Source organism: Petaurus breviceps, unplaced genomic scaffold, assembly GCF_028583685.1.
Source record: "Petaurus breviceps papuanus isolate PSGF00001 unplaced genomic scaffold, PetGlider_PUasm1.0 171, whole genome shotgun sequence".
Taxonomy (NCBI): Eukaryota; Metazoa; Chordata; class Mammalia; order Diprotodontia; family Petauridae; genus Petaurus; species Petaurus breviceps.
In genome coordinates this window covers 20,746,141-20,772,177 of record NW_027185754.1, presented here as the reverse complement: position 1 = coordinate 20,772,177, position 26,037 = coordinate 20,746,141, and the positions used below count along the sequence as shown (strand labels likewise).

The 26,037-nt window shown below is 34.9% G+C and overlaps 1 protein-coding gene across 7 annotated transcripts in view; it reads right to left on the bottom strand.

Moving 5' to 3' along the window:
- The window catches only part of GARRE1 (granule associated Rac and RHOG effector 1), a 144,603-nt gene that overhangs the window by 28,708 nt on the left and 89,858 nt on the right, over positions 1-26,037 (bottom strand). For all 7 annotated transcript variants that reach the window (XM_069082653.1, XM_069082655.1, XM_069082652.1 and 4 more), the window contains one exon: positions 2,628-2,834. In XM_069082653.1, the coding sequence (XP_068938754.1) occupies positions 2,628-2,834 (207 nt within the window). The remainder of the gene's footprint in view (positions 1-2,627; positions 2,835-26,037) is intronic.

Here is a 26,037-nt window from a genome sequence, read left to right as displayed (position 1 = left end):
GTTTAAAGAGACAATCTAGGATAAGCCATAAGCAAATAGGTATGGGTTGGGTATTCCTGCAAAGTAACCTAACATTCTAATCACCCTACCACAGGAAACAGGAAAGAATGCATATTAAGGCAAAAATAGAAGATTTCACATGTAGATCTTCATTAAAAGTAAGTATCAGTGGGAGTTTAAAAACCCACTCATATTTCAGAGACACCATAACTAGGGATTAAACACACTGAAATCAGTTGATTTTTATTTAGCTAATTTTTAGTACCTTGGTGATCTAAACAATTTCCTGGATATCAATAATCTAGTGGTCTCAAACTGTTTTACTATTACTGGAAATCATAAAATACCATTTAAAATGGAAGTGTGGAGATAAAACAAGCAACTTTAATTTTAAAAAAGGGCAATTTCTTTAAAAAAAATCAATTTCTATTAAAGATATTGACAATGAATTCTAAACAGAATAAAATACTCAAAGAAATTAGTTACTATTGACCATAAGGGCAATCATGCACGTTAGGGAGTACCCAAAAGGTTATTTACATAGGAATGTGTACACAGAAGTCACAGAAGGTGGTCTCATGACAAGGATCTAAGGAAGGACAACAATATGGCAAAAGTTTAATGCTTGCTTTTCTTTTATAAAATACTAACTCAATAAACAAAGCCAGGAGTTTCTTCTTGAACTTTAATTCCACAGGAAGTTTATTTATTGTCCTATACACTACAGATGCTGGTATCAGCTAGCATCCCAGACAGGATTTCCTGTTAAATGACTAACATGCTGGCAAGCAAAAGTACCAAAGTAAGCAGATAAAAGGTTTCTCAGTCAATTATAAAATGTTAGAGATAGTATGCTACAAAATGATTAAAGGTAATTATTCTACACATAAACAAATAATTTGCTGCAAGTTCATTAGTGTATAATTCAAGATATATAGTATCATATGAAACTGTCAAATGTTTTACTAGGAAAATAAGAAGCAGCAAATCCTAGAACATAAACTTGCACTGGAAAAATTATTTTCTCCATACAGGAAAGAAAAGAATATCATAAAATCAAATAAGCTTAAGAGTCATTTAAGAGGAAATTCTATATGGATGCTGGCTGTCAGAAGCATATGCAGTATATAGGACAAGTAAACTTCCTGTAGAATTAGCACCAAAAAGAGCTCTAGTCCTTGTGTACTAAGCAAATGTTTTACAACTTCACTTTATCTAGTACAAGCTCATTTTACAAAAGAGGAAACTCCAGTCCAAGGTCACACATTGATAGTAAAAGTTATATGTGTACACTTCTTGTGGTGTTGTGACCTGAGTTTTTATTACTGAGTATAGTATAGTCTGGTGGAGCTAATGTGATATAATAAAGTTGCAGAATGTTAAAGTGAAAAGGGGTCTCACTACTTAGAACAACCTCTTCATTTTACAAAGAGAAAACTGAAGCATTAGGGGTCCAGGGATTTGCCAAAAGTCCTATTAATTTACTGAGTCAAAGGACTAGTACTTGAGGGTCCCTGAGTAAACTCCGTGCTTTCTCCATCACATATCTTACTTTCAGGCTTATGACAAAATTTTATCAACAGAGAATAGAATTTTTACTTATAGTTGAAAAATGTTCATTTTGGGGTGCCCTTTTATTTCCATAATCAGGCAGTAAATCATTATGAAGTACTTATCAAAGGGACAGATTGTTATGATCCCCTCACTTTCTCCCTCACATTTGTTTAATGATTATTTGATAAGGATCCTTTGAGAAGAATATAAAAAACCTTATAGTCAAATGAAAATCAACTGATACTACTTCAAATTAGGTGAGGTTTATTGTGGGTAACAGAAGCATGGCTAAATAAATAAGTCCACATTCTATACAGTCATAAAAACTATAGAACCAAAGTTTTTGAAAAGACTTTAGACCATCTAGTATACCCCACTCATTTTCTAGACAGGGAAACTAAGGGCCAGAGAAAAAAGGTAATTTAACTCAAGATCATAAAACTACTTAGTAGAAGAACTGGAATTTGGTCTTCTCACTCTCAGTTTAGTGAATGTTCTTTCCACTAAGCACTGCTGAGATTGAAGGCCATGGGAGCCCTCAGGATGAGGTATCATATTAAGTCATAGTCTTTGACTTTATTTCCCAAAATATTTTTTCTAGTCTGCCTCTCATTCACAAGTCAGAGTATGCATATGTCAAGATGAATAATACTTGGCATTATAATTCCAGGAATTAAAATTCAGTCAGTTGTCTGCTGACTTTCTTGACTGAAAAAACATAACTAAAAAGTTAACTAGAAAATATATGTGATTTAACTACAGTGAAAGGAGGCATGTACAAAAAAAAATCCATCTAATTATCTTGTAGTTACAACTGATTTCCTAATAAGTACTTTTTATCCCAGTATAAGAATTCATCAAGAAATCTTAGATTGAAGTTACTGGTGATCACAATTTAAATGCTGAAAAAATGAGGTCCAAACAAAATAAATAGCTCTTTTATGTAGTTGTGACTTGTAAAAGCTCTTTTTCAAGGTAAAATGATAAATATCACAGAGCACTAGAACAATTCATGCTTAGCTTAGTCAAGCAGTGAGAAGTAAAAAAAAATTCCCTTTAAATGGCAGCTTTACCTCTGCAGCCCCTCTCCAAGATCTTAATGCATCTTCCAGTTCAGTTGTAGGACTTAAGCAAGCTTTCCCATTGCCACTAACATTCTTTCTTTCTTGTATTACTGTTTCAGCAAAGCAGGAGTGAGCCACTGGCTGAACCTTCTGTAATGCCTGGGACAAAAACTGGAAATGAACTTGCATCACTGTCAAGAAACATCGGCCCAGTACCTGTGAAAAAAGAAAAGTACATTTCAGGGATTTTTTAGTTCTTGGTTTCTCAATCAGTATAGTTAATTTTTATTTATTCTCACACAAACAGGGAACATTAGTGGACTAGATAATCAAACTGACATATTCAGAAAATTATCTATTTTTGATTTAGGAAAACATTACTTAGGAATATTTTCACCTAGAAAAAAATGGGGGGGGGGGGAAGGAGAGTAGAAAGAAAGTATCATGATCAGGATCATATAACTAATAAATGGCATAGCTGGAATTTAAACCTAAATTCTCTGGACTCCAGATCCAGTACTCTTCTAAATATACCAGTCAGGCAACAAGTATTTAAGTGACTATGTTCCAGGCACTATGATAAGCACTAAAGATACAAAGAAAGGTAGACTAAGTTTGTGTTCTCAAAGAGCTCACAATCTAATGAGGGAGGCAATATGAAAACAACCTGTGTACAAACAAAATGTATACAGGGTTAATTGGAGATAATCAATAGAAGAAAAGCCCTAAAATTAAAGAGGACTAGGAAAGGCTTCTTGCAGAAGGTGGGATTCTTAGCTGAGGATTGAAGGAAGATGATGGAGATAAGGGGAGAATGAGAATTCCAAGCATGGGGAAAATAACCACAGGCAGGAGATGAAGTGTCATGTGCAAGAATTTTCTCATTTTACAGATGCAGAGACTTAAGGCTTAGAGAAGAGAAGGGAATTTACCCGGGGTCACAGAAGCAATATGACAGCTGTCTTAAAGTACATCAAAGACTATCTCTGGAAATAAGGATTAGAATTTTCTGTTCAGTTCCAGAGAAGAGAAGTAGAAAAAATGGGTGAAAGTTATAGAGACAGATACGGAGACAGACAAGATGAAGAAAATAAAAATTTCCTAAAAATTAGAGAACTATTCAAGAGTGGAATGATTAAGAGTGAAATATTTAAATGTGTCTCAAAAGATGGTGAGTTTTTCCCTCACTAAGAGTCTTTAGAAAGGCAGAGCAGAGACTTGCTTGAGCTCTCCCCCAAACCCTTCCAAATACCTGTAAAAAATGACTCTAAACAAATTCTAGAGCTACAGAATCCACAACAGCATGAAGCAAATCTCCAGCCCAAGACAACCTCGAAGGTTGACAGGAAGAGTATATCACACCAGGCTGTGAGCAAAGAAGTCTAGTGTGGGCCATGCTAGCACAAACAGGGGTGGAGCAGGCCTCAGGGCACAGAATCACTGGCAGCTGGGGTGGTTTCCAGGTTTCTCAACCCACAAACACCAAAGACAGCATAGAAATTCAGAAGGAAAACTGTGTGGGACTTGAGTGAAAGAGGAGCCTGGTCCAACTAGGGTCCAGCCCCAGCCCAGGGGCTATGGAGGTGGTAGCAGCAGCAGCTATTTCTGGAGCTCTGGGCCAAAAGACATGAGTGATCACGTGGCTGATACAAAACCCCTGAAGCCTGGGGCACTACACCCACCACCATTGCAAACAGAATCCTACACTGACAAAGAGTTAGAAAGTCAAGTATTTGGCTGGGAAGATGAGCAAAGAGTGTAAAAAAAAAAGTCAGACTACAGAATATTACTTTGGTGACAAAGAAGATCAAAACATCCAACCAGAAGAAGAAAACAAAGTCAAAGCTTCTGCATCAAAAGCGTCCAAGAAAAATAGGAATTGGTCACAGACCATGAAAGAGCTCTAAAAAGGATTTTGAAAATCAAGTAAAAGAAGTAGAGGAAAAATTGGGAAGAGAAATGAGAGTGATGCAATAAAATCATGAAAAACAAGTCAACAGCTTGCTAAAGGAGATCCACAAAAATACTGAAGAAAATGACACCTTGAAAAAGAGCTCCAAAAAAACCAATGAGGAGAATGCCTTAAAAATTAGAATTGGCCAAATGGAAAAGGAGGTCCTAAAGCTCACTGAAGAAAATAATTCCTTCAAAATTAGAATGGAACAAATGGAAGTTAATGACTTTATGATAAATCAAGAAATTATAAAAAAGTATCGAAACAATGAAAAAATAGAAGACAGTGTGAAATATCTCACTGGAAAATCCGCTGACCTGGAAAATAGATCCAAGAGAAATAATTTAAAAATTACTGGACTACCTGAAAGTCATGATCAGAAAATGAGCCTAGATATGATGTTTCAAGAAATTATCAAGGAAAACTGTCCTAATATTCTAGAAACAGAGAGTAAAATAGAAATTGAAAGAATCCACCAATTGCCTCTTGAAAGAGATCCCAAAAGGAAAACTCCCAGGAATAAAGTAGCCAAATTCCAGGGTTCCCAGGTCAAAGAGAAAATATTGCAAGCAGCCAGAAAGAAACAATTCAAGTATAGTGAAAATACACTTAGGATAACACAAGATCTAGCAGCTTCTGCATTAAGGGATTGAAGAGCTTGGAATATATGATACTCAGGAGGTCAGAGGAGATAGGATTAAAACCAAGAATCACCTACCCAGCAAAACTGAGTATAATACTTCAGGGGTAAAAAAGGACATGCAATAAAAAAGAGGATTTTTAAGCATTCTTGATGAAAAGATCAGAGCTGAACAGAAAATGTGACTTTCAAATACAAGAATCAAGAAACATGAAAAGGTAAACATGAAAGAGAAATCATAATGGACTTATTAAAGTTGAACTGTTTACATTCCTACATGGAAAGATGATATCTGTAAATAAAAAAAATACTTTCTCAGTATTCAGGTAAGTTGGAGGATATATAGATAGACAGATAAATAGACAGACAGATGGAGGGCAAAGGGTGAGTTGAATATGAAGGAATGATATCTAAAAAATAAAATTAAGGGGTGAGAGAGGAATATATTGGGAGAAGGGTAAAGGGAGAGATAGAATGAAGTAAATTATCTCACAAAAGAGGTAAGAAAAATATTTAACAATGGAGGGGAAGGGGGGGGAAGGTGAGAGGGAATGAGTGAACCTTACTCTCATTGGATTTGGCTGAAGGAAGGAATAACATACACACTCAATTGGGTATCTTACTCTACAGGAAAATGAGGCGGAAGGGGATAAGGGGTGGGTATGATAGAAGGAAGGGCAGATTAGGGGAAGGGGTAATCAGAATGCACACCACCTGGGGGGGGAGAAATGAGGAGAAAATTTGGAACTCAAAATCTTGTGGAAATGAACATTGAAAACTAAAAATAAATTAATTTTTAAAAAAGTCTTCAGAGGCTAGAGAACTACTTGTCAGGTTTGTTTTCAAGAGGATGCTTGTTTAGGTATGAGTTGGATTTGATGGCCTCTGAGGCAATAAGGTCACAGAATCATTAATTTAGAGCCAGAGTGGGACTTAGAAGTCATTTAGTCAAACCCTTTCATTTTACAGAAGAAGAAAATGAGGACGAGAGGCGTTAAAAGACTGGTCTTATCTGCCCAGGCCGGAAGAGGCAGAACTAAGACTTAAAACCAGGTCTTCTGACTCCAGATTCAACATTCTTTCCAATGTTCCACAAATGCGAAATTGGTATTCCATAATTGGCATGCAGAATTAGAGTTAGAATACTTGAATGGAGCTGTGATCTTATCAATATGAATGTTCACTACAATGATGTAAACTGAAAGTTATCCATCCATATCTACCTTTCACATTCAACTTTTTCCCACGTGTTCCTACAAATTTGACACTGGGGGGCCCACCCAACATTCTGGAAGTCATCCTCCCATTCTACTGATATTGTGAGGAAATCAATTAAGCCCCCAGACTTAACTATCCCTTACCTTGACCATAAGACCAACTCTTATTATCTTTTGGTCATATATTTCACACATGACATGCTTTATTCCTGTTCTAAGTTCCAAATTTCTGTTACTTTGCAGGCTGTTCAAACCCATCATGCAGCTCTTTACTTTCCTCTGTATACTCATTTTCAATTCTCCAGAGAATGTTATATTCCCTGTCTCAAAGACATATGATTATACTGACAGATTAGTGTTGTTGTTTTTTTTTTTTTTAAAGGGCTTTTGTTTCTGGAAGAAGTCTGGTGTCATTAAAAGAGCTCTGCAATTTTCTAAAGTCAATCTAATACATCCTTCCTGCTTAATTCTGGGCCTGGCTCATACCTACATGTGTATTACAGATATACTTTACTGATGGACAAATTCTACTAAAGATTAGTTGTTGGGGTGGCCAGGTGGAGCAGTGAGTAAGAGCACCGGCCCAAGAGTTGGGATAACCTGGGATCGAATCCGGGCTCAGATACTTAGCACCACACCCAGAAATAACTGGCTGTGCAACCTTGAGCAAGTTACTTAACCCCAATTGCTTAAAAAAAAAAGTTAGTTGTTGAACCAACTGTAGGTCATAATATGGGAAACAGACATTCTTTATCCATTTCGTTTTTCCAAGTAACTAAACTCTTCTGAATAGTTAAAGATCTCTTTAAGGATGGTCTACAAAGTTCTGGGACTTTATGTAACCCACACAAAGCCTTTGGCAAAAAGGGGTATTTTGGAGAATTTCACTTCAAAGAAAATGACTAAGGTGATTTTTAGGCTCTTTTTTGTCTGCTTCTTAAGGCAATTGATTTATATCTGTTAAACTTCTGAATGAAATTATAATAGCTCTCATTCTTTCTACTGTTCATCATCCACTCATAATTATCAATGCCTTATTTGCACAAGTCAGGATTTAGTTGGTTCAAATGCATACAATCTATTTTTCTCATTCTTTCAGTTTTTCAGTAATTGTGATCTGTGCACTAATATTTAAATAGTCTGACCAGCTGATTCAGGAATAACTCATATCACTAATGAGTCTTTCTTGTCTGTTAAAACATAACCAATTTTATGTTTTTGTGATGTTATTCAGTGCTTACAATGTCTGATGCCTGTCTATTATCTCCCCAAAGAAAACATTAACGATGCAAAGGTTCATATTTCTTGGTAATCTACAAATCTTTGACCTCTTTTATTCCATACTTCTGGCCCATCCTATCCTATATGTTTTTCTTGCCATCCTCACCCATTCCCTACCTTTACACTAAAGTCAACAAGTGTTACAGTTCATGGTGATAGAAGTTAGAAGATCTCGAGTTCTTTATAGAATTTTTCTATCTCTTCATCCTCTGCAACTGATGTTGGTATAGAAGCTCTAATTATTTTCATGGAAGTCTTTTGGTACATATTTATCATTAGCACTACAATACAAGATAGTCAAATGTCCCATGAAATGACTTTTCCTTTTGCTTTCAGCATACAGTAAAACTAGTTCTGACAATTCTATTTGCCACTGCAATCAGTATCTGTTAGCCATCTTTCCATCAAGATGTAGCTTCCTTCTTTTTGTTTTGTTTATACTAGGAATGTTGAGGTATGATTCAATTCATTAAACAGCCTGTTCACTCATTTGCCACTGGACAAAGATCTCACATTCAGATTAATATTGGGCAAATTAAAATCAAGACATAGTTTAAAAGCTGTATTTTTATAATCCTCTACCCATTTTTCCACCATTCTGTTACTGTCACTGCAGCATTCTTCACAGGAAGAATACAAAAGCAAAAAGATGGGTTTTTGTTTTAGTGAAAAGCTGGGGATCATTAAAAGCACTGCACAGTTTTCCTAAGATAAGTTAGCTTATTCTTCTTCTCTGCTTCAGTTCTGGGTCTAGCTCATGGTCCATCTACAGTATCTATCCTAGGTATATGTGTGTTTATATGCATGTATGTATTTTAATGCAGCAGTTCTAACATGGCCTTATTTGTCTGTATCCCCTGCTGAACTTTCCTTTGCTCTCTTATACACAAAAATTTATTTTGTTTCTCCATTGCCTCAATTTCTCCTTGTAAACCTTTCCTTTTTACTCCCAGGGAAATATCCCATAAAACAAAAAATTGGGGGGGGAGGGAAGGAAAAAAATAGAGGAAAAAATCAACAAAACTGATCAATACATAAAGAAAAAAATGTGATTATATAATGTTCCACACTCATAGCCCTCCAACACCTTCAAAGCAAGAGACTGAGATATCTTGTTATACCTCTTTCTTTGGATTCAAGTTCATTTTTTAGTAATTTTTTTGTATCAGTTTCTGTATTTCCATCTTATCAGTAACTTCAGTACCCTCTGTCCTTCTGACTGGAGGACCAGAGAGCTGAGCAAAGAACCCTTCTCAATACCTCAATATAAAAAGGATTCTCAGGCTATCCATATCTTCATGTCCCACCAACCTGCACTCCTTGAACTGAGTACCACTAAGCCCCCAAACCCTCCACGTTACCTTCTTCTCCAGCTCCACCTCTACTCTTTCACACATTTTTCAGATTTCTTTTGCATACTGTTTCCCCCATTCAATTGTAAGCTTCTTTAGAACACATAAAGGGCTTTATAAATTTAAACAATTTACAAATTTACAGTGCCTGGCACATGGTAGATGCTATACACTTATTTATTCACTTCTCCTTCCCTGTCCCTTTCATATAATCAAAATTATTTACTACATCTTTAAAATTGCCTCTGTACTCTTTTTGCTTTTTGGAGGGGGAGGGAGGCACGGCAATTGGGGTTAAGTGACTTGCCCAAGGTCACATGGCTAGTTTTATGTTGTGTTTTGAGGCAGCATTTGAACTCAGGTCCTCCTGACTCCAGGGCCAGTATTTCATAGCTGATCTTTTCTCTTTTTTACGTTAATTTTGGATGATTATCACTACCACCTATATATTCCACACTCCCTAGCTCCTAATAAGGCCCTTTCTTAAAACAAATAAATATAGTTAAATAAAACAAATCCACACATTAGTTGCGTATGAAAACGTATGTCATCGTCTGCATCTCTAGTACACAACTTCTCTGTTAAGAAGTGAGAAGCATGAATCATCAGCATTATCTAGAATCACAACTGATCAGCACACTGATCATAGTTTCTAATAAGTCTTTCACAATCGTTTTCCTTAACAATGCAGTCACTGTATAAATTATTTTCCTAGTTCAGCTAATTTCACTCTCACTCAGTCCATACAGGTCCTCTCAGGTTTCTCTCAATTTATCCCTTTTATAATTTCTCATTAAGCATTTATATAAACAAACTGAAAATCCACAATTAAATACTAAATTAGAAATAATGAAAACCAAAGAAGAGATTAATAAAATTGAAATTAAGAAAACTATTGAATTAATAAATAAAACTAAGAACTGGTTTTATGAAAAAAAAAAACACTAAAATTGATAGACCCTTAGTCAATATGTTAAAAAAAAAAGAAAGAAGAAAACTAAATTATGAGTATCAAAACTGAAAAGGGTGAATCTACCTCCAATGAAGAGGAAATTAAAACAATAATTAGAAATTACTTTGCCAAATTGTATGCACATAAATTTGACAATCTTAGTGAAATGGATGAATATTTTAAAAAATATAAGTTGCCCAGATTAAGTGAAAAGGAAGTAAATTACTTAACCCCATCTCAGAAAAAGAAATTGAACAAGCCATTAATGAACTCCCTAAGGAAAAATCTCCACGGCCAGATGGATTTTCTAGCACATTCTATCAAACATTTAAAGAACAATTGACTCCAATACTCTACAAATTATTTGGGAAAATTAGTGAAGAGGGAGTCCTAACAAATTCTTTTTATGATTGATATAAGCATTTATATACCATAACTGTTCAGTCTTTCTTCATTTGATGGGCACCTACTTGGAAAGTAATGCTGACTATAAAGGGAAATAAGAGGAAAAAAGCCCAGCAGGGTGGATATGTATGAGTATTCATACTAACTACAATGGACCTATGAAGGAAGATGCTATCCACCTCCAGAGAAGAACTGATATATGGAAGTATGCATTGCATGCTTTCACACACACACACACACACACACACATATGTCAAATGTTGGACTTCTCTAGTGTGTGGTTGGGAGGAAGGAAGGGAGACAGCCTGGAATTCAAAATGTAACAACAACAACAAAAAATAAATATTAACAACAAAAAAGAAAGTAATCATAAAGAAAATAATTCAAATACCAAGGAGCCACAATAGGGATCACACAAGATTTAGAAGCTACCAGCACAAAAAAGCAGAGGGCTTAGAATGATATTCCAAAAGGCAAAGGATCTAGGTTATAATAAAAAATAACCTACTCCAATGGAGGGCAGAAAATGAACCTTTAATAAAATAGAGACCTTCTAAGCATTCCTGACAGAAAGACCAAAGCTGAGTAGAAAGTATAACATATAAAGCACAGAATTCAAGAGAAGCATACAAATTTTAACATGAGTGGGAAAAATTGTTTGTATTCTTATACAAGGAGATGATACATGTGGCCCTAAGAACTTTATCATCAACTATTATCACAGAGGGAGTCAATTTAGATAGATGTGATTTTGTTTTGTTGAGATGACTGCAAAAGGATGAAATGGATGGGGAACAGGAACATACTGGAAGATGGGGGACAGAGAGGAAGAATGGGCAAAATTTTCTCACGTAAACAGAGTACACAAAAAAGGAGTTTTTCTTACATTGGGAGGGGGTGCACCATGGAGAGAGTATATGACAGCTGAACCTCATTCTCATATGAACTGGTTAAAAGAAGGAAAAATATACACACACACACAGAGCAATATATCTTATCCAACAGGCAAATAGGAAGGTAAGAGGTTAAAGGAAAAAGGGTAATAAGAGGGAAGGTAAATTAAAGGAAGGGATTAATTAAAAGCAAAACAGACTCTTAAAAAGAAAAGGCAGAAAAAAAAGAGGATAGCTAAGAAAATAGGATGAAGAGCAAAAGACAGTATTAGTAATCATAAATGTGAATGAGATGAACTCACCCATAAAATAGAAGAAGAAAGCAGAATGGATTAAAAACAAGAATCCAAGAATATGCTGTATATAGCAAACACATATGAAAAAAAATGTATACAGAGTTAAAATAAAGGGCTAGAATAGAATCTATTATACTTCAGTAAATAAAAAAGACAGAGACAGTTAATTATTACCCTAAACAAAGCAATGGCAAAACCAAACCTAATTAAAAGCAACAAACAGGAAAACCACATTTTGCTAAAAAGTATCAAAGACAATGAATGTATAGCAATACTAAATACAATGAGGGTCAAATAACAGTGTGTCTAAATTCTTAGAGGAAAAATTAAGTGAGTTATAGGAAGAAATAGGTAGGACTATAATAGTGAAGAACCTCAACTTACTTCTCTTGAACCCAAGTACATCAAACCAGAAAATAAACCAAGAAAAAGTTAAGAAACTGAATAAAATTTTAGAAAAGTTGGCTATGACAGACATTCAGAGAATAGTGAATGGGATTAGAAAACAGCATAGCAATTTCTCAATTCTGTATGCCACTTTCACAAAAACTAACCACATCTTAGAGCATAAAATCTTCACAAATGCAGAAAACAAGAAATACTAAATATACAATGCAATACAAATATATTCCATAAAGGGCCTTTGAAATTGATTAAAATTAATTGGAAACTAAATAATTTAATACTAAAGAATTGGTGGATTAAAGAACAAATCACTGAAACAATCAGTAATTTCACTACAAAAATGAAAAAAATGTGACATCATAACAAAATTTGTGGGATATATACATATCTAAGGCAATAGTAAGGGAAATTTTACATCTCTAACTTTTTTCATCAAAAAAAGAGAGGGGGTGGCTAGGTGGTGCAGCGAATAGAGCACCGGCTCTGGAGTCAGGAAGACATGAGTTGAAAACCAGCCTCAGACACTTAACACAAAAACTAGCTGTGTGAGCTTGGGCAAGTAGCTTAACCCCAAATGCCCTCCAAAAAGAAAAAGAAAAAAAAAGAGAAAAAGAGAAGATCAACTGGGTATGTAATTTAAAAAAATTAGAAAGCCAAAAGATTGAAAAGTCCCAATTAAATATTAGAATAAAAATCTTAAAAAATAAAAGGAGACATTAACAAAAATGACAGAAAAAAATCCAACAAATTAACAAATATAATGGAAGCAAATATTTTCAGGGAAAAAACCAAGAGATGAGTCATTAACTAATTTAATTTTTTAAAAAGGAGGAAAACCAAAACAATAGTATCAAAAAATGAAAAAGGCAAATTCATAACTAATGAAGTTGAAATAAAAGCAATTATTAGGAACTGCTTCTCCTAATCACATACCCACTGAAAATCTAAATGAAATGTATATTTTCAAAAATATAAACTGCCCAGATTAACAGAAAAGGATCAGAATACTTCAATAATATTATTTAAGAAAAAGAAATTTAACAAACTTCCTAGGGAAAAATACCCAGAGCCAGAAAGACTTACACATTGATTTTTAACAACTATTTGAAGAACAATTAATTCCAATTCTATATAAACTGCCTGAAAAAATGGTAATGTGGGGCAGCTAGGTGTTGCAGTGAATAGAGCACTGGCAATGGAGTCAGGAGGACCTGAGTTCAAATCCGGCCTCAGATACTTAATACAAAACAAGCTGTGTGAACTTGGGCAAGTCACTTAACCCCAATTGCCCTAACTTCCTCCCTCCAAAAAGCAAAAAAAAAAAAAAAAAGAAAATATACATATATAATGGTAATGAAGGAATCCTATCAAATTCTTCCTCTGTCATAAATACTGATCTTGATATCTAGACCAGGGAGAAGCTAATACCCAAAATAAAACTGTTGACCCCTAATGAATATTGATGCAAAAATTTCAAATAAAATGCTAGGAAAGAGATTGCAGCAATATCACAAAGGACATACAACATGACCAGACTAGATTTATACCTAGAAAGCAGAGTTGGTTCAATATTAGGAAAACTATCAGCATTACTAGTCGTATTAATAACAAAACCAACAAAAATCATATCATTAGTTCAATACAGGTACAGAAAAACTTTTGACAAAATATAATACCCATTCCTATTAAAACAACAATATCAACACATGAATAAACAGCGCTTTCCTGAAAATGAGATAAGTAGTATATATCTAAAATCAACAGTAAGCATTTTCTGTAATGGGGATAAGTTAAAAGCTTTTCCAATAAGATCAGGGAAAAAGCAAGGACGTCCATTACTGTACAATTGTACTAGTACAATACTGTACTAGATGTACTAACTAATGCAACAGTACAAGAAAAATAAAATGAAATCTGAAGGGGGCTTAACATAAGTTATTTGAATAAGCATAGGCAATAAGAAAACAAAACTACTACTCAGTGCAGGTGATATGATGGCTTACTTAAGAGAACAATACGGTTAACTAAAAAACTAATTTAAATAATTAACAACTTCACAATGAAGTTATATCATAAAATAAACTCACACAAATAAATCATCAGCATTTCTGTGTATCACCAATGAAATAGAATAGATCAGGAATAGATCAAGAGAGAAATTCCATTTTAAAAAACTATAGATGGTATAAAATATTTAGGAACCTATCTGCCAAGACACACACAGAAATTATACGAACACAATTATAAAACATTGTTCACACAAATAAAGGTCTAAATAACTGGAGAAATATTAACTGCTTAAGGGTAGGCCGAGACAACAAAAATGACAATACTACTTAATTTATGTAGTCAATGCCATACCAATCAAACTCTTAAATGATTACTTTATAGACTTATTTTTTCTTTACAGAAAAAAGTAATAAAATTTATTTGGAGGAGCAAAAGTTCAAGAGTATCAAGCGATACTAATGAAAAAAAAAATGGGAATAAAGGGGTCCCACCAGCACCATATACTGAATTACATTACAAAACCATAATCTTTTTTTTTTTTAAAGCAATCGGGGTTAAGTAACTTGCTCAAGGTTAAACGGCCAGTTATTTCTGGGTGTGGTGCTAAGTATCAGAGCCCGGATTTGATCCCAGGTCATCCCGACACTGGAGTCAGTGCTCTTACTCGCTGAGCCACCTGGCTGCCCCCAAAACCATAATCTTCAAAACAACTTGGTACTAAGAAATAGGTTGATCAGTGAAAGAGATCAGGTATACAATATATAGAAGCAAATGAGCATAGTAGTCTAGTGTTTTGTATAACCAAAGATCCCTACTGGAGCAAGAGAACTAACTAATTAACAAAAACTGCTAGAAAAATTGGAAACTAGCAGAAATGAGGCATAGACTAACATTTCACACCATATGCCTTGGCAGAAGCTCAAAACGGCTACATGATCTAGATATCATAAGCAACATAGGAGAATAGAAGAAATAACCAGTCAGAGTTGTTCAAAGGAAATAAAATGGACAATTCTGACTACATAAAATTAAAATGATTTTATACAAACAAAAATGAATGCAGCTAAAATTACAAGAAAACAGGAAACAGGGGGAGGGGGGAGTTGCAGTAGGTTTCTCTGATAAAGGTTTTATTTTTAAAATACATAGGGAACTGAGTCAGATTTACAGGAATAAAAATCACCCTCCAATTGATAGATGAGATGAACTGGCAGTTTTTAGAAGAAGAAATCAAAGCTATCAAAAGCTATATGAAAAATGCTCTAAATTACTAACAATTAGAAAAATGTAAATTAAAACAATTCTGAGGTTCCAACTCACACCCATCAGATTGACTAAGATAAAAAAAAGGAAAATGACAAATGCTGAAGAGGATGTGGGAAAACAGGTACAATAATGCATAACTGGTAGAGCTGTGAACTAATCCAACCAGTCATTCTGGAAAGCAACTGAAACTATGCCAAAAAAAAAAAAAAAAGGTTATTGCATACTTTTTGACCCAGCAATACTGCTCCTAGGCTTATATCATAAAGAGACTAAAGAAAGAGGAAAAGGATCCCACATACACAAATATTTACAGTAGAATTTTTGTAGTGGAAAAGAATTGGAAAGTGGCATATGAATATGATAGAATATTATGCTATAAGAAATGATGAAGGGAAGGCTTTCAGAAAAGCCTAAGAAGACCTATATGAACTGAAACAAAGTGAAATGAGTAGAACCAAGAGAACAATTTATGTAGTAACAGCAATATTATAAAGATAATCAACTAAGTCCTTACTTAGTAACTGATCATCACAAGGACCAACCATAATTCCAAAAGATTCATGGAGAAACACCTCCCAATAAAAAGCAGACAGACTTAAAATACAAATTTATATGTATTTCCTTTCTTTATTTTTTGGATATGGCTAATAAAGGAATTTGTTTTGTGTGGCTATATACACATATACATATATTTATAATGTTTTGCATATGTATAAACACTTATATTTGCAATGAGTTTTGTTTTCATTGCCTTCTCAATGGGTGAAAGAGAATTTGGAATTGAAAATAAAATTGAAGTATAAAAAAATTTTAAAAGAAAAACCTATATTTTCCAAAAATACATAAACAACTCAAAGAGCAATGGATAGAAACATGGCAGCTGTAAGTAGGCTGCAGAAACATATCATTAAAGGATGTCACTAAAGAAAGTTTTAAGTGAATAATACAATTGAACTGGTGACAAGGAGAGAGCAAGGGATAACAGATGGACGGTTCATGTACTACACTACAAGCTTTATGATGTTAAAAGAAAGCTAGGAACATTCCCCTAATATGGTGGGTTGCTCTTATGGAGAATTTATGAGAGAGAACAAAGAAGAATAACATAAAATGAGTCACATACAATGAACAGGCATGGTTAAACTGGGATCTGTGTTGTTGGTGGAAATATCCACATCAATAATAGATCATAGATCCATTTGAACATTTGAGTATATATTTTCAAGGGAAGGAGTTGGAATCTGAATCAGTGGAGGGAACAATCATACTGACGAAATAAATCCAAAGTACCTCCTGGGGAAAAAAAAAAACACCAAACCAACATAATGCCTAAAAAGAATTCTTCTCTTAAAATTATATGTGCATACAAGGCAAAGAATGCCCTCATAAGGTGGACTATGAGGCTTAAATGAGATAATTATGTTTTACGACCCTTAAAACCCATGTCAATTATTATTTTTATTGTTAGCCTCAAATATATTTCAAAGTGTAAATATACCATTATTTACTTTTCAAAAGATGTAGGCATGCTTTTGTAAAGACTTTTTCCAGTAAGTAAACAGTTTTGGATATAGCATTTACCAAACATTTTAGGAAACTCTGGATGCCCCGTTTTGTTTTGATTTGTTTTGTTGAGGAGGGGAAGCATTCTAAGGGGTTAAGCCACTGGAATGACACAAATTCAGACTGGCTGCTTTCACTGAAAATTCCAATGTAATTAAATCATTTCCTTTCTTCAAGTCTTTGCTTACAAAACTTCAAAATTGGATTTCTCCACAGTGTCTACTCAAACTTTGCACCAGTGAAAGATTTTTTAAATTAAAATCCCACAGAAAATTACTTTATTACTTCAGTATTATATATTTATCTGCATCTTACTAACACATTATAGCTCTTTTTAATAAGACAGCTTATAAAATAATTTAATATTTTTCCTAGACAAATGAAGAACATAATTTCTGTCTGAGGAAATGCTTTATGAAAATTAGATTACAAAGGGTAAGCACCGATTAACACTACTCTTATGACCCTAAAATAACAAACATTTCAAATATTTATGTACTTTACATCAGAACAATTTGACTTCCTGTCAATGAAAGTAATCTAAGGAAATTTTATTTATAAATTTTCCTTATCCAAACAATGCTAATTTATTGGTAGGTTTTTTCTTTAAGGAAAACAACTGGATCAGCCTTTGTGTGATGGGTTGATTTTGGCAGCATTTCTGTAGTGATCTATTTCTTTTTAAGATCTTTTTAAACTTCAATGCCAAAAAATGAGCAATTCCATATACATCGTTTGTTATTTTAAAAGTATATAATAAATTCTATGTGTTACATTCAAAATTGTTCTTGTCTGTACTTCCTACTGAACTTTATCTATTTTCTTCTGTGAACTTACAAAGTTAGAATGCTTCCCCTTTTTTGCTAACTTCTTCCCTCCTCTCATTTGCCTCCCCATAATAAAAAATAAGAAGAGGTAGGTGGCCTCTTGTAATAAATCAGCAAAGTCAAGCAAAATGAATCCATACAGTGGCCATGTCCAAAAATGTATGTCTCTTTCTCTACCTTGAGTTACTCCTTTGTCAGGGGGTGACTAACATGCTACATTACTGGTCCTCTGAAGACCTAGTTGGTCAATGCTTTGATCAAATTTCTTAAGTCTTTTCAAGTTTTTCTTTAAAATATTATTTTATTGTCCTTGTATATAAATGGATTCTCATTGTTTATTTTGCTTCATTCAGTTATGTTACTCAGGATTCTCTGAAATAACTCCACTCATTATTTCTTATGGCACAATATATTCATATCCCACAATTTGTTCCAATTCCCCAATTGTCTAAGAGGAAACTAAATGCCACCCCTTCAATTTTAATTCTATTCTCCTCAGCCTCCTTTTAATTTTCTCTTCAGGATTAGAAAGTTTATTTTACTTGTTATTATTTTGATAATTCTCTCCTTGAAATTATCCTCCCTTTTAACATCCCCTCCCTCTCCCCACTTGCTTCCCTGTAGTTTGATATATCTATACGTGTGTGAATGTTTAACCCTCCCTTGTTTTAGATAGAGTGAAATTCATGTGCTGCCCAATGCTCCCAGTCCTTCCACGTTTATATACTCTTCCTTTCATGTACATCTGTCATGACAAGTAGTAAGTTCCATTCTCTTCTTCCTACTTTCTACAATAAAATTACTCCTTTTACTTATCATTCTCTTTCTCCTCTACTGATCTCAGAACAGAATCAATTCACTCCCAGGACCTGTTTTTCTTTTTTTTTAACTAGCCCAATATGTTCTGATGATATAAAGCTTCTGAAGAGGAATTTGTTTCTTTCCCTCCCACTGGAATGTTAGAACTATGTCATCATTCCAGTTGCTCAAATAAATTTACCTTTCAAGGTTGCTGTAGACTCCTATATTTGCATTTCAAGATTCCTACTCAGATTTGGTCTTTTCATCAGAAATACTTGCAAGTTCACTAAAGGAACATTTCCCCCCTACAGGATTACATTCAGCTATGCAGGGTAAGTTGTTCTTGGTTGTAAACCTTTTGGTATATTTTACTCCAGACCTGTACAATAAATATATGACCTGTGAGTTGCTTGCAGTCCACCAAAGGAGTTCAGGCGACCAGCGAAAAACATAGGGTTGCCACTGTGCACTCTCTCCTATTTGTCAACCCACTGCAACCAACCATCATCAGCCTGTCTCTAGTCTGAACTATCTGCAGCCCCAAGAAGTTTAGCTTATTTTAATTTTGGCCCCTATCCACCACCAAGTTGTGCAGGTCTGTTGTAGTCTACAGTCTCTCTGGTTTTTAGGAGAAGCTCTAGGTCTTATGTGATCCTGACTGTAGTGCCTGAAGTACCCTAACCCCTTCTTTTTCAATGCTTATGATATTTTTTATTTGACGTGGAGGTTCTGAATTTTGATTGTGACATTCCTGGGACATCTCCTTTTAGGAAATGATTGTAATTTTCTTTCTATCCTTACTTTGCATATTGGGTTTAACAAATCTGGGTACTTTTTATGATTTCTTGAAAAAGAATGTACAAGCTTAAAAAAAATCATTATTTTCAAGGACTAAAAAAATCCCTGACTTGTTTTACAGGTTAGTTGTTTTTGATATCAGATGTTTTATATTTTTTTCAATCTTTTAATGTGGATCTGATATTTCTTGCTGACTTGCAGAATTAGTAATTCCTATTGGTTTATTCAAGTTTTCAGGGATTCTATTTTCTAAATAAAGCTTACCACTGTTTATTTCTTCTAAACTATTTATTCTCCTTCCAACTCTTTTTTCAAGAACTTTTATTTCATATATCTGTTGTTTCATCTATGCTAGGTTTTCGTTATAGGCCTTGTAGAAAATCCATTTTTCCTCTGAGTCTATTCTTGTAGTTGTTATAGATTTTCAATAATTTTTTATGCTGGATATTGCTTTATGTGATTTACTCATCTCTTCATCTTTAGTTCCTGAACTGGGGCTTTGTACCAAGGGAAGGCTCCACCCTTGCTGCATTCTTAGGTAGGGTGGTCTGGCACTGACTCTTCCAGATTCTTGTCCTGACCTCTATCTCTATGGTTTAGATTTTTAGTACCCCTTTGTGGTCCTTCAAAAGAGAGTTTTAGGCACCTCAGTGGCTCTGGACAATGAGATATCCCAGTCTGAGTACTGTGGCACTGAAGGTCGCTATCATATAGGTTTCTTGCTGCTACTGCTTCCTCTGTGCTTTCAAGGTTCCCAATTCAGGGCTTAGGGGAATTCTCTATTCTTGATGCTTCAGCACATGGTCCTTGAAAGTCTCTGCTCTTGCAGGGTAGTACTAGCACTAGCTTTGCTAGGGGTGGGGTTGCAGGCTTAGTTGACTTTTTGTGCAGTTCTGGAAAGAAGCTACCATAATTTTTCATCATTTTTCTTGATCATTATTTGGTCTGGTAGAATTTTAAGGGTTTCAGTAAAGTAGGTATGTGGGAACTGGGCAGCCTACATCCAATTCAAGGGGGCAAGATGAACAGGACACAGATTTTGTTTTTAAACTAGATTTACTATTATAAATCTTAGCTTCTTTTTTAATAATCAGAATTATAAAGTGTCATCCAATAAGGTTAAAAAATCACCAAGATACTTAACATCTGTATTTAGTACTGTAGGAAAAAGTTGCCATCCACTGAGTTACATTTTTCTTTCCAACACACACACACACACACACACACACACCTAGCTTTCTCAATAAACAAATATGTTTATGATATGTCTACCTAAAGAGAGTCACAAAAATGACTAGTTACACAAACACTTAAGAATACTTAAGATGCTGTTTGGAGGTGAGAATCTCTGAACTTAAAGTCCCAAATTGTAAAACTCTCTCCAATTCCAAATAAAGGACCAAAATTCAACAATGATTTGGTTGTGGAGAAACTGACATAATACTGCTTTCTATTAATCCAGAAGTAAGTATCCTTTCTTGCACTAGGGCTGTGCTGCTGATCAGAAGACACTATGCATAAACTGTCCAGGTTACTTTACCATCTTGCTTTGTAAATAATAATCAAATCAATAACACTATTCTACTACTATTTCTAGAAGAGGTGTATCACTCCATTGCCCTATAGCTCCATTCAAAATCCCTGTGACTTCACCCTTTGGTCATATTTCCTCCATATGTGTTGCCTCTTTTCCTGTTAGAACCAAACCTCTTAAACATAGGTACTGTCTCTTTTGTATTTATATCCCCAGCATCTATCTAACAGTAACTAAAATGCAAAAAGTGCTTAATAAATGCTTTTTTTCATTCATTTATGAATTCATTCATTCATAGTCTTTGACAGTAAGTCTATTATTGGCACTATAGCCCAAGACCAATATAAAAAGGAAGAAAAAGTTATTTTCAAAGACATTTCTAGCAACGTTATTCAAAACTACAAAAGGCTAAAAACATCCAAAAAAAACCCCTAAAAACAACTGGAAAACAGCTGAACAAATAAATGTATCAATGCAAGAGAATAGCAAGGGAGGAAGGAAGAAAGGATTTGCTTGAAATGTCTGAAATAATGCAAATAAAGAATTCAAAAAGAAAAGTCAGTATACAGAGAAAATACAGACACAAAAACAGTGATGAATGGATAATAATGATGGAAGGAAGTGGGTGGGAGTAAATGATTATTTGTTACAAAAATATTTAAAATGTTAAATGAATTAAAATTATATTTTCATTACAACAATTTGTTATTACATTTTATTAAATGTCCACTATTGATTAAATAAGAAACTAATAAATCCCTGACCACAAATGTACAAAGTCCTATGAATTATAGAGCAACAAGGTATAATAAAAAGGGTACACTCTAGAAAACAATTTGGAAATAGACACAAAAAAGTAAATAAACTATAAATGCTCTTTGACCTAGTGATTCCACAAGTAGTCCTATAATTCCCCAAAAAAATCAAAGTAAAAAAGGTCTTATACGAACAAAAATATTTATAGTGTATCTTTTTGCAGTGGCAATGAACTGAAAATTAAGAGTTGCCTATCAACTAAAGAATGACTGAACAAATTGTAATATAATAATGTAATGTAATACTATTGTGTTGTTAAAAAAAAACGATAAAGGAGGGGAGTCAGAGAAACTTAAGAGAACTTTTTATGAACTGATGCAAAGTGAAATGAGCAAAACCAGGAGGATGATTTATATAACCTCAATGCTATAAAAATTAACAATTCTGGAAAACTTAAGAACTCTAATCAATGCAATGATCAACTCTGATTCCAGAGGACTGCTCACTTCAATCAATAAACATTTATTAAGTGTTTACTATGTGTCAAGCACAGGACTAAGTGCTGATGATACAAATACAAGAAAGACAGTCTCTAACCTCAAGGGTATTGTATTCTAATAAGGGTTAGACTCTAAACTTAAATGCTTGATAATTTAGATTAATAATTTTAAAGAGAAATTTTGAGTGAGAAATGAGGGTATCTGAGTTTAGATTCCTACTCTGCTGACTCTACTACTTATTAGTTGTATGATCTTTGTCAATTCAACTCAATTTCACAAACATTCACTAAGTATCCACTTTATGCAAGGCAAAGAGGAATACAAAAGGTCATAGGGAATACTAAAAGAAGAACAAAACAGTCTCTGATCTCAAAGAGACAAAAGAGGCAGGCGGGAATTGGGGGGCAGCAGAAAAACAACATTAAGTAAATACAGAGCAGTTTGAAAAAAAGAAAGTATTAACACTGAGGAAAGGTGAAGGTTTTATGAAGGAGCTGGGGCCTGAGCTAAATTGTGAATATAAATATTCTGAAAAGGAAGTGAGGAAGACGTGCATTCCAGGCACAGGCAACAACCAGCAGTCTTCATTCAGGTAGTCAATGAACATTTATTATGTGCCAGGTACCGTACTGCTAGGAATCACAAAGAATGGTAAATGACAATGTCTGCTTTCAAGCAGTTCACAGTCTAAAATGGAAGAATAAATAAATGAACAAATAAATATTAGAAACAAGACAAACAAAAAATAATCAACAGCAAGAAGGGACCAGAATTATGGGGGACTGGGAAAGGCTTCCTACAGAAGGTGGGATTTTGACTGGGACTTGAAGGAAGCCAGGGGGCATTGATGAGGAAAGAGAGCATTCAGGGATAAAGGACAGCTGGTAAATGCCTAGAGACAGGAAATAGAGACAGGATAAAGGGCAGTTAGGTGGCACAGTGGATAGAATGCTGGGTCTGGAGTCAGGAAGACTCATCTTCCTGAGTTCAAAACTGGTCTTAGACACTTATTAACTATGTCACCCTGAGCAAGTCAAGTCACTTAACCCTGTTTGTCTCAATTTCCTCATCTGTAAAATGAGTTGGAGAAGGAAATGGCAAACCCCTCCAGTATCTTTGCCACCAGAAAGGAAGCTCTGGTACAGAAATAGATCCCAGGGACACCTGGACAAGGACTGAGAGAAGGAAGAGGTGCCCTCTGGAAGCTCTGCCACCCATTACCCAGTTTAAGATCACAGATCTAGGATGAAGAAGAGCAAACCTAATGCAGAAGAGGGCAACAGCTGTGTACTAAAGATAAATTCCAGAAACTTATCTGTGTGACTGAGCCAGATGCAGAGCAGCAAGTCAGTTCTAACCTTTAATTAATTTATGACCCCTTTTGGGGTCATAAAGAATCAGACACAAACTGAAAATAACTAAAAAAACAAAACAAAACAATAGGGGGAAGGAGTATCCTGTGTCAAGAACAGTAAGGAGGCCAGTTTCACTGGATAACAATGTCAGAGGACAGAAGGATATGTATAAAAGATGTTATAAAGGGGAAATCCACAGGCTTTGGCAATAGGTGAGAGAGCATGTGGAGTTGATCTTGATCCCCACGGCAGAAGCCTGGGTAACTGGGAGGATGGTACTGCCTTCAACAATAATAGGAAGGTCAGGAAGAGGAGAGGTCTGGGAGGTAAAGATAATGTGTTCATTTTGGGACATGCTGAATTTAAGATGTTTACAGGACATCCAGTCTGAGGTATCCACTAGGCAGTTGGAGATGCAAGGATGGAATTCAGCAGAGAGACAACTTTGATGACCCCTAAAATATTCTCAGTGTACAATTTCTCAGTCTCAGCTTCCATCCCATTACTGTCACACACCACAACTTTACCCTTGCCATTACTAAGAAACTGCATTTCCTCCAAAATCCTGAACTCAGAAGTTCCATTAATTAAGCTGAAGTTTCTAACCTCTGTTTTTTCCATTCCCTCACTCATAGTAAGCTTATTCTCTTTCATTCACTCTGCCCAAAAATAATGAACATTCTAAATGAAGATCCTACATCTATAAACCCCTTTTTTCTTTAATGGATCGTCAAAGTTCTAAACTAGCAAGATAGTTTTCAACTCAAATATTCAGACTGGATTGAGTTTCAAACTGAAATTTCTTTCAAAATTAATTTGCTTACATTATAAATAACAGATTAAATATTCTTAGATACTTATGATCTCTAAGTTTCTTTAATAAACATAAATATTAATAATTGCAGTTTACGTTGCTACAAGTTTTAATTCAAAAGAAAACAAAATGTTTTCCTCACAATAAAGTGCTATTCCAAAAATCCAGATCTTAACTACATTTCTCCTCTTAAAAAGACAAAGTTTCCAGAGATTCCTTAATGTCTCTAGAGTAAAATTCAAATTCCTATGTTTGCATTTAAAGTCATCCGTGTTGTGACTCAAAACCTACCTTTCTAGGAGAAATGTATTACTCCCTTTTCTATATTCCAGACAAACTGGTCCAGTAGCTGTTCCTCACACACCCCATTCCATTTCCTATCACCAGTGCCTGTACACAGCTATCCCCACTGAGGACCACAAGGCTAGAATGCACACCCATTCTACTGAACTCCAGACCTTAGAACCCTAATTCTTGTCAAAGCTCAGTCGAAATGCCTACTCCTATTTAAGGCCTTCCCTGATGTCCTCGCTGCTAGTGTCACCCCAAAATTATTTTTATTTACTTTGTATAGATTTTACATTTACTAATACGCCTGCATTATACTCTGCGGGAAACGACTTTTAATTTTGTCCTTATATACCGAGTAGCTGGCACTATGCCTGGTACATAGTGGATACTTAATAAATGCTTGTTAACTGAACAGCTCTGTGAAATGCGTTGCATAAGAATTATTATTTGCTTTTTATAGATGAAGAAAATGAAGTTCAGCAACTCAGTGAGTGTCAAAGCCAGAACTTGAACTCAGATCAGTTAAGTCAGCAAATATTTATTAAGGCAGGAGATAAAGAAGTACTTTGCAGGCATAGGGAACAACTAGGAGAACAGTCAACAAACATTTGGCCTACTGTGCGCCAAACACCGTGCTAAGGGTTAGGGATATAAAAAGACGCAAAAGATAGTTTCTGCTTTCAGGGAACTCACAATCTAGTAGGAGATAAATGTGTACAAAAAAATGTCAAATACAGGAAAAATAGAAAATAACTAAAGAGCACTAGAATTAAGAGGAATAGGAAAGATTTCTTATAGAAGATGGGATTTTAGTTGGAACTTAAAAGAAACCAGAGAAGCCAGGAGGCAGTTGAGGGGGGAAAGCATTCCAGGAATGGGGAACAGACAGAGAAAATGCCTGGACCTAAGAGATGGAGTGTCTTGTTTGAGGTTTGAAAAGGAGGACAGTGTCCCTGGACTGAAGACTATGCAATCAGGGGAAAGTTTAAGGAGGAGGAGTCAAGATGATCTTGTCCAGGTCTCCTACCATGTTTCCCCGATAATAAGACCTATCCTGAAAATAAGCCCTCCCCTTACTGTGTAAGATTCCTCTAAAATAAGCCCTCCCCTGAAAATAAGCCCTCTGGTGTTTTTCTGTCCAAAAAAATAATAAGACATTGTCTTATTATCGGGGAAACACGGTAACGCATCTCTTCCATAACAACCCCCAAAATTTGACAGATCAAACCCTGATCAGGAAAGGTAAAACAAGTCACAGTGAGTAATTATTTTTTAAATTAAATTGGCTTTTTTTTACTTTTAGTTTACAACATTCAGTTCCACAGTCCCTTGAGTTTCAAATTTTTTTCCTCTCCTCCTCTCCGCCCCCCTTCATGGCAGCATGCACTCAAATATAGGATCTACAAATATCTTCACATTAATCATTAGTCAGGTTGTAAAGAAGGATTATAACTGATGGAATGATCAGTGGGAAAGAGGAAACAAAACAAAACAAGAAAAAGAAACACA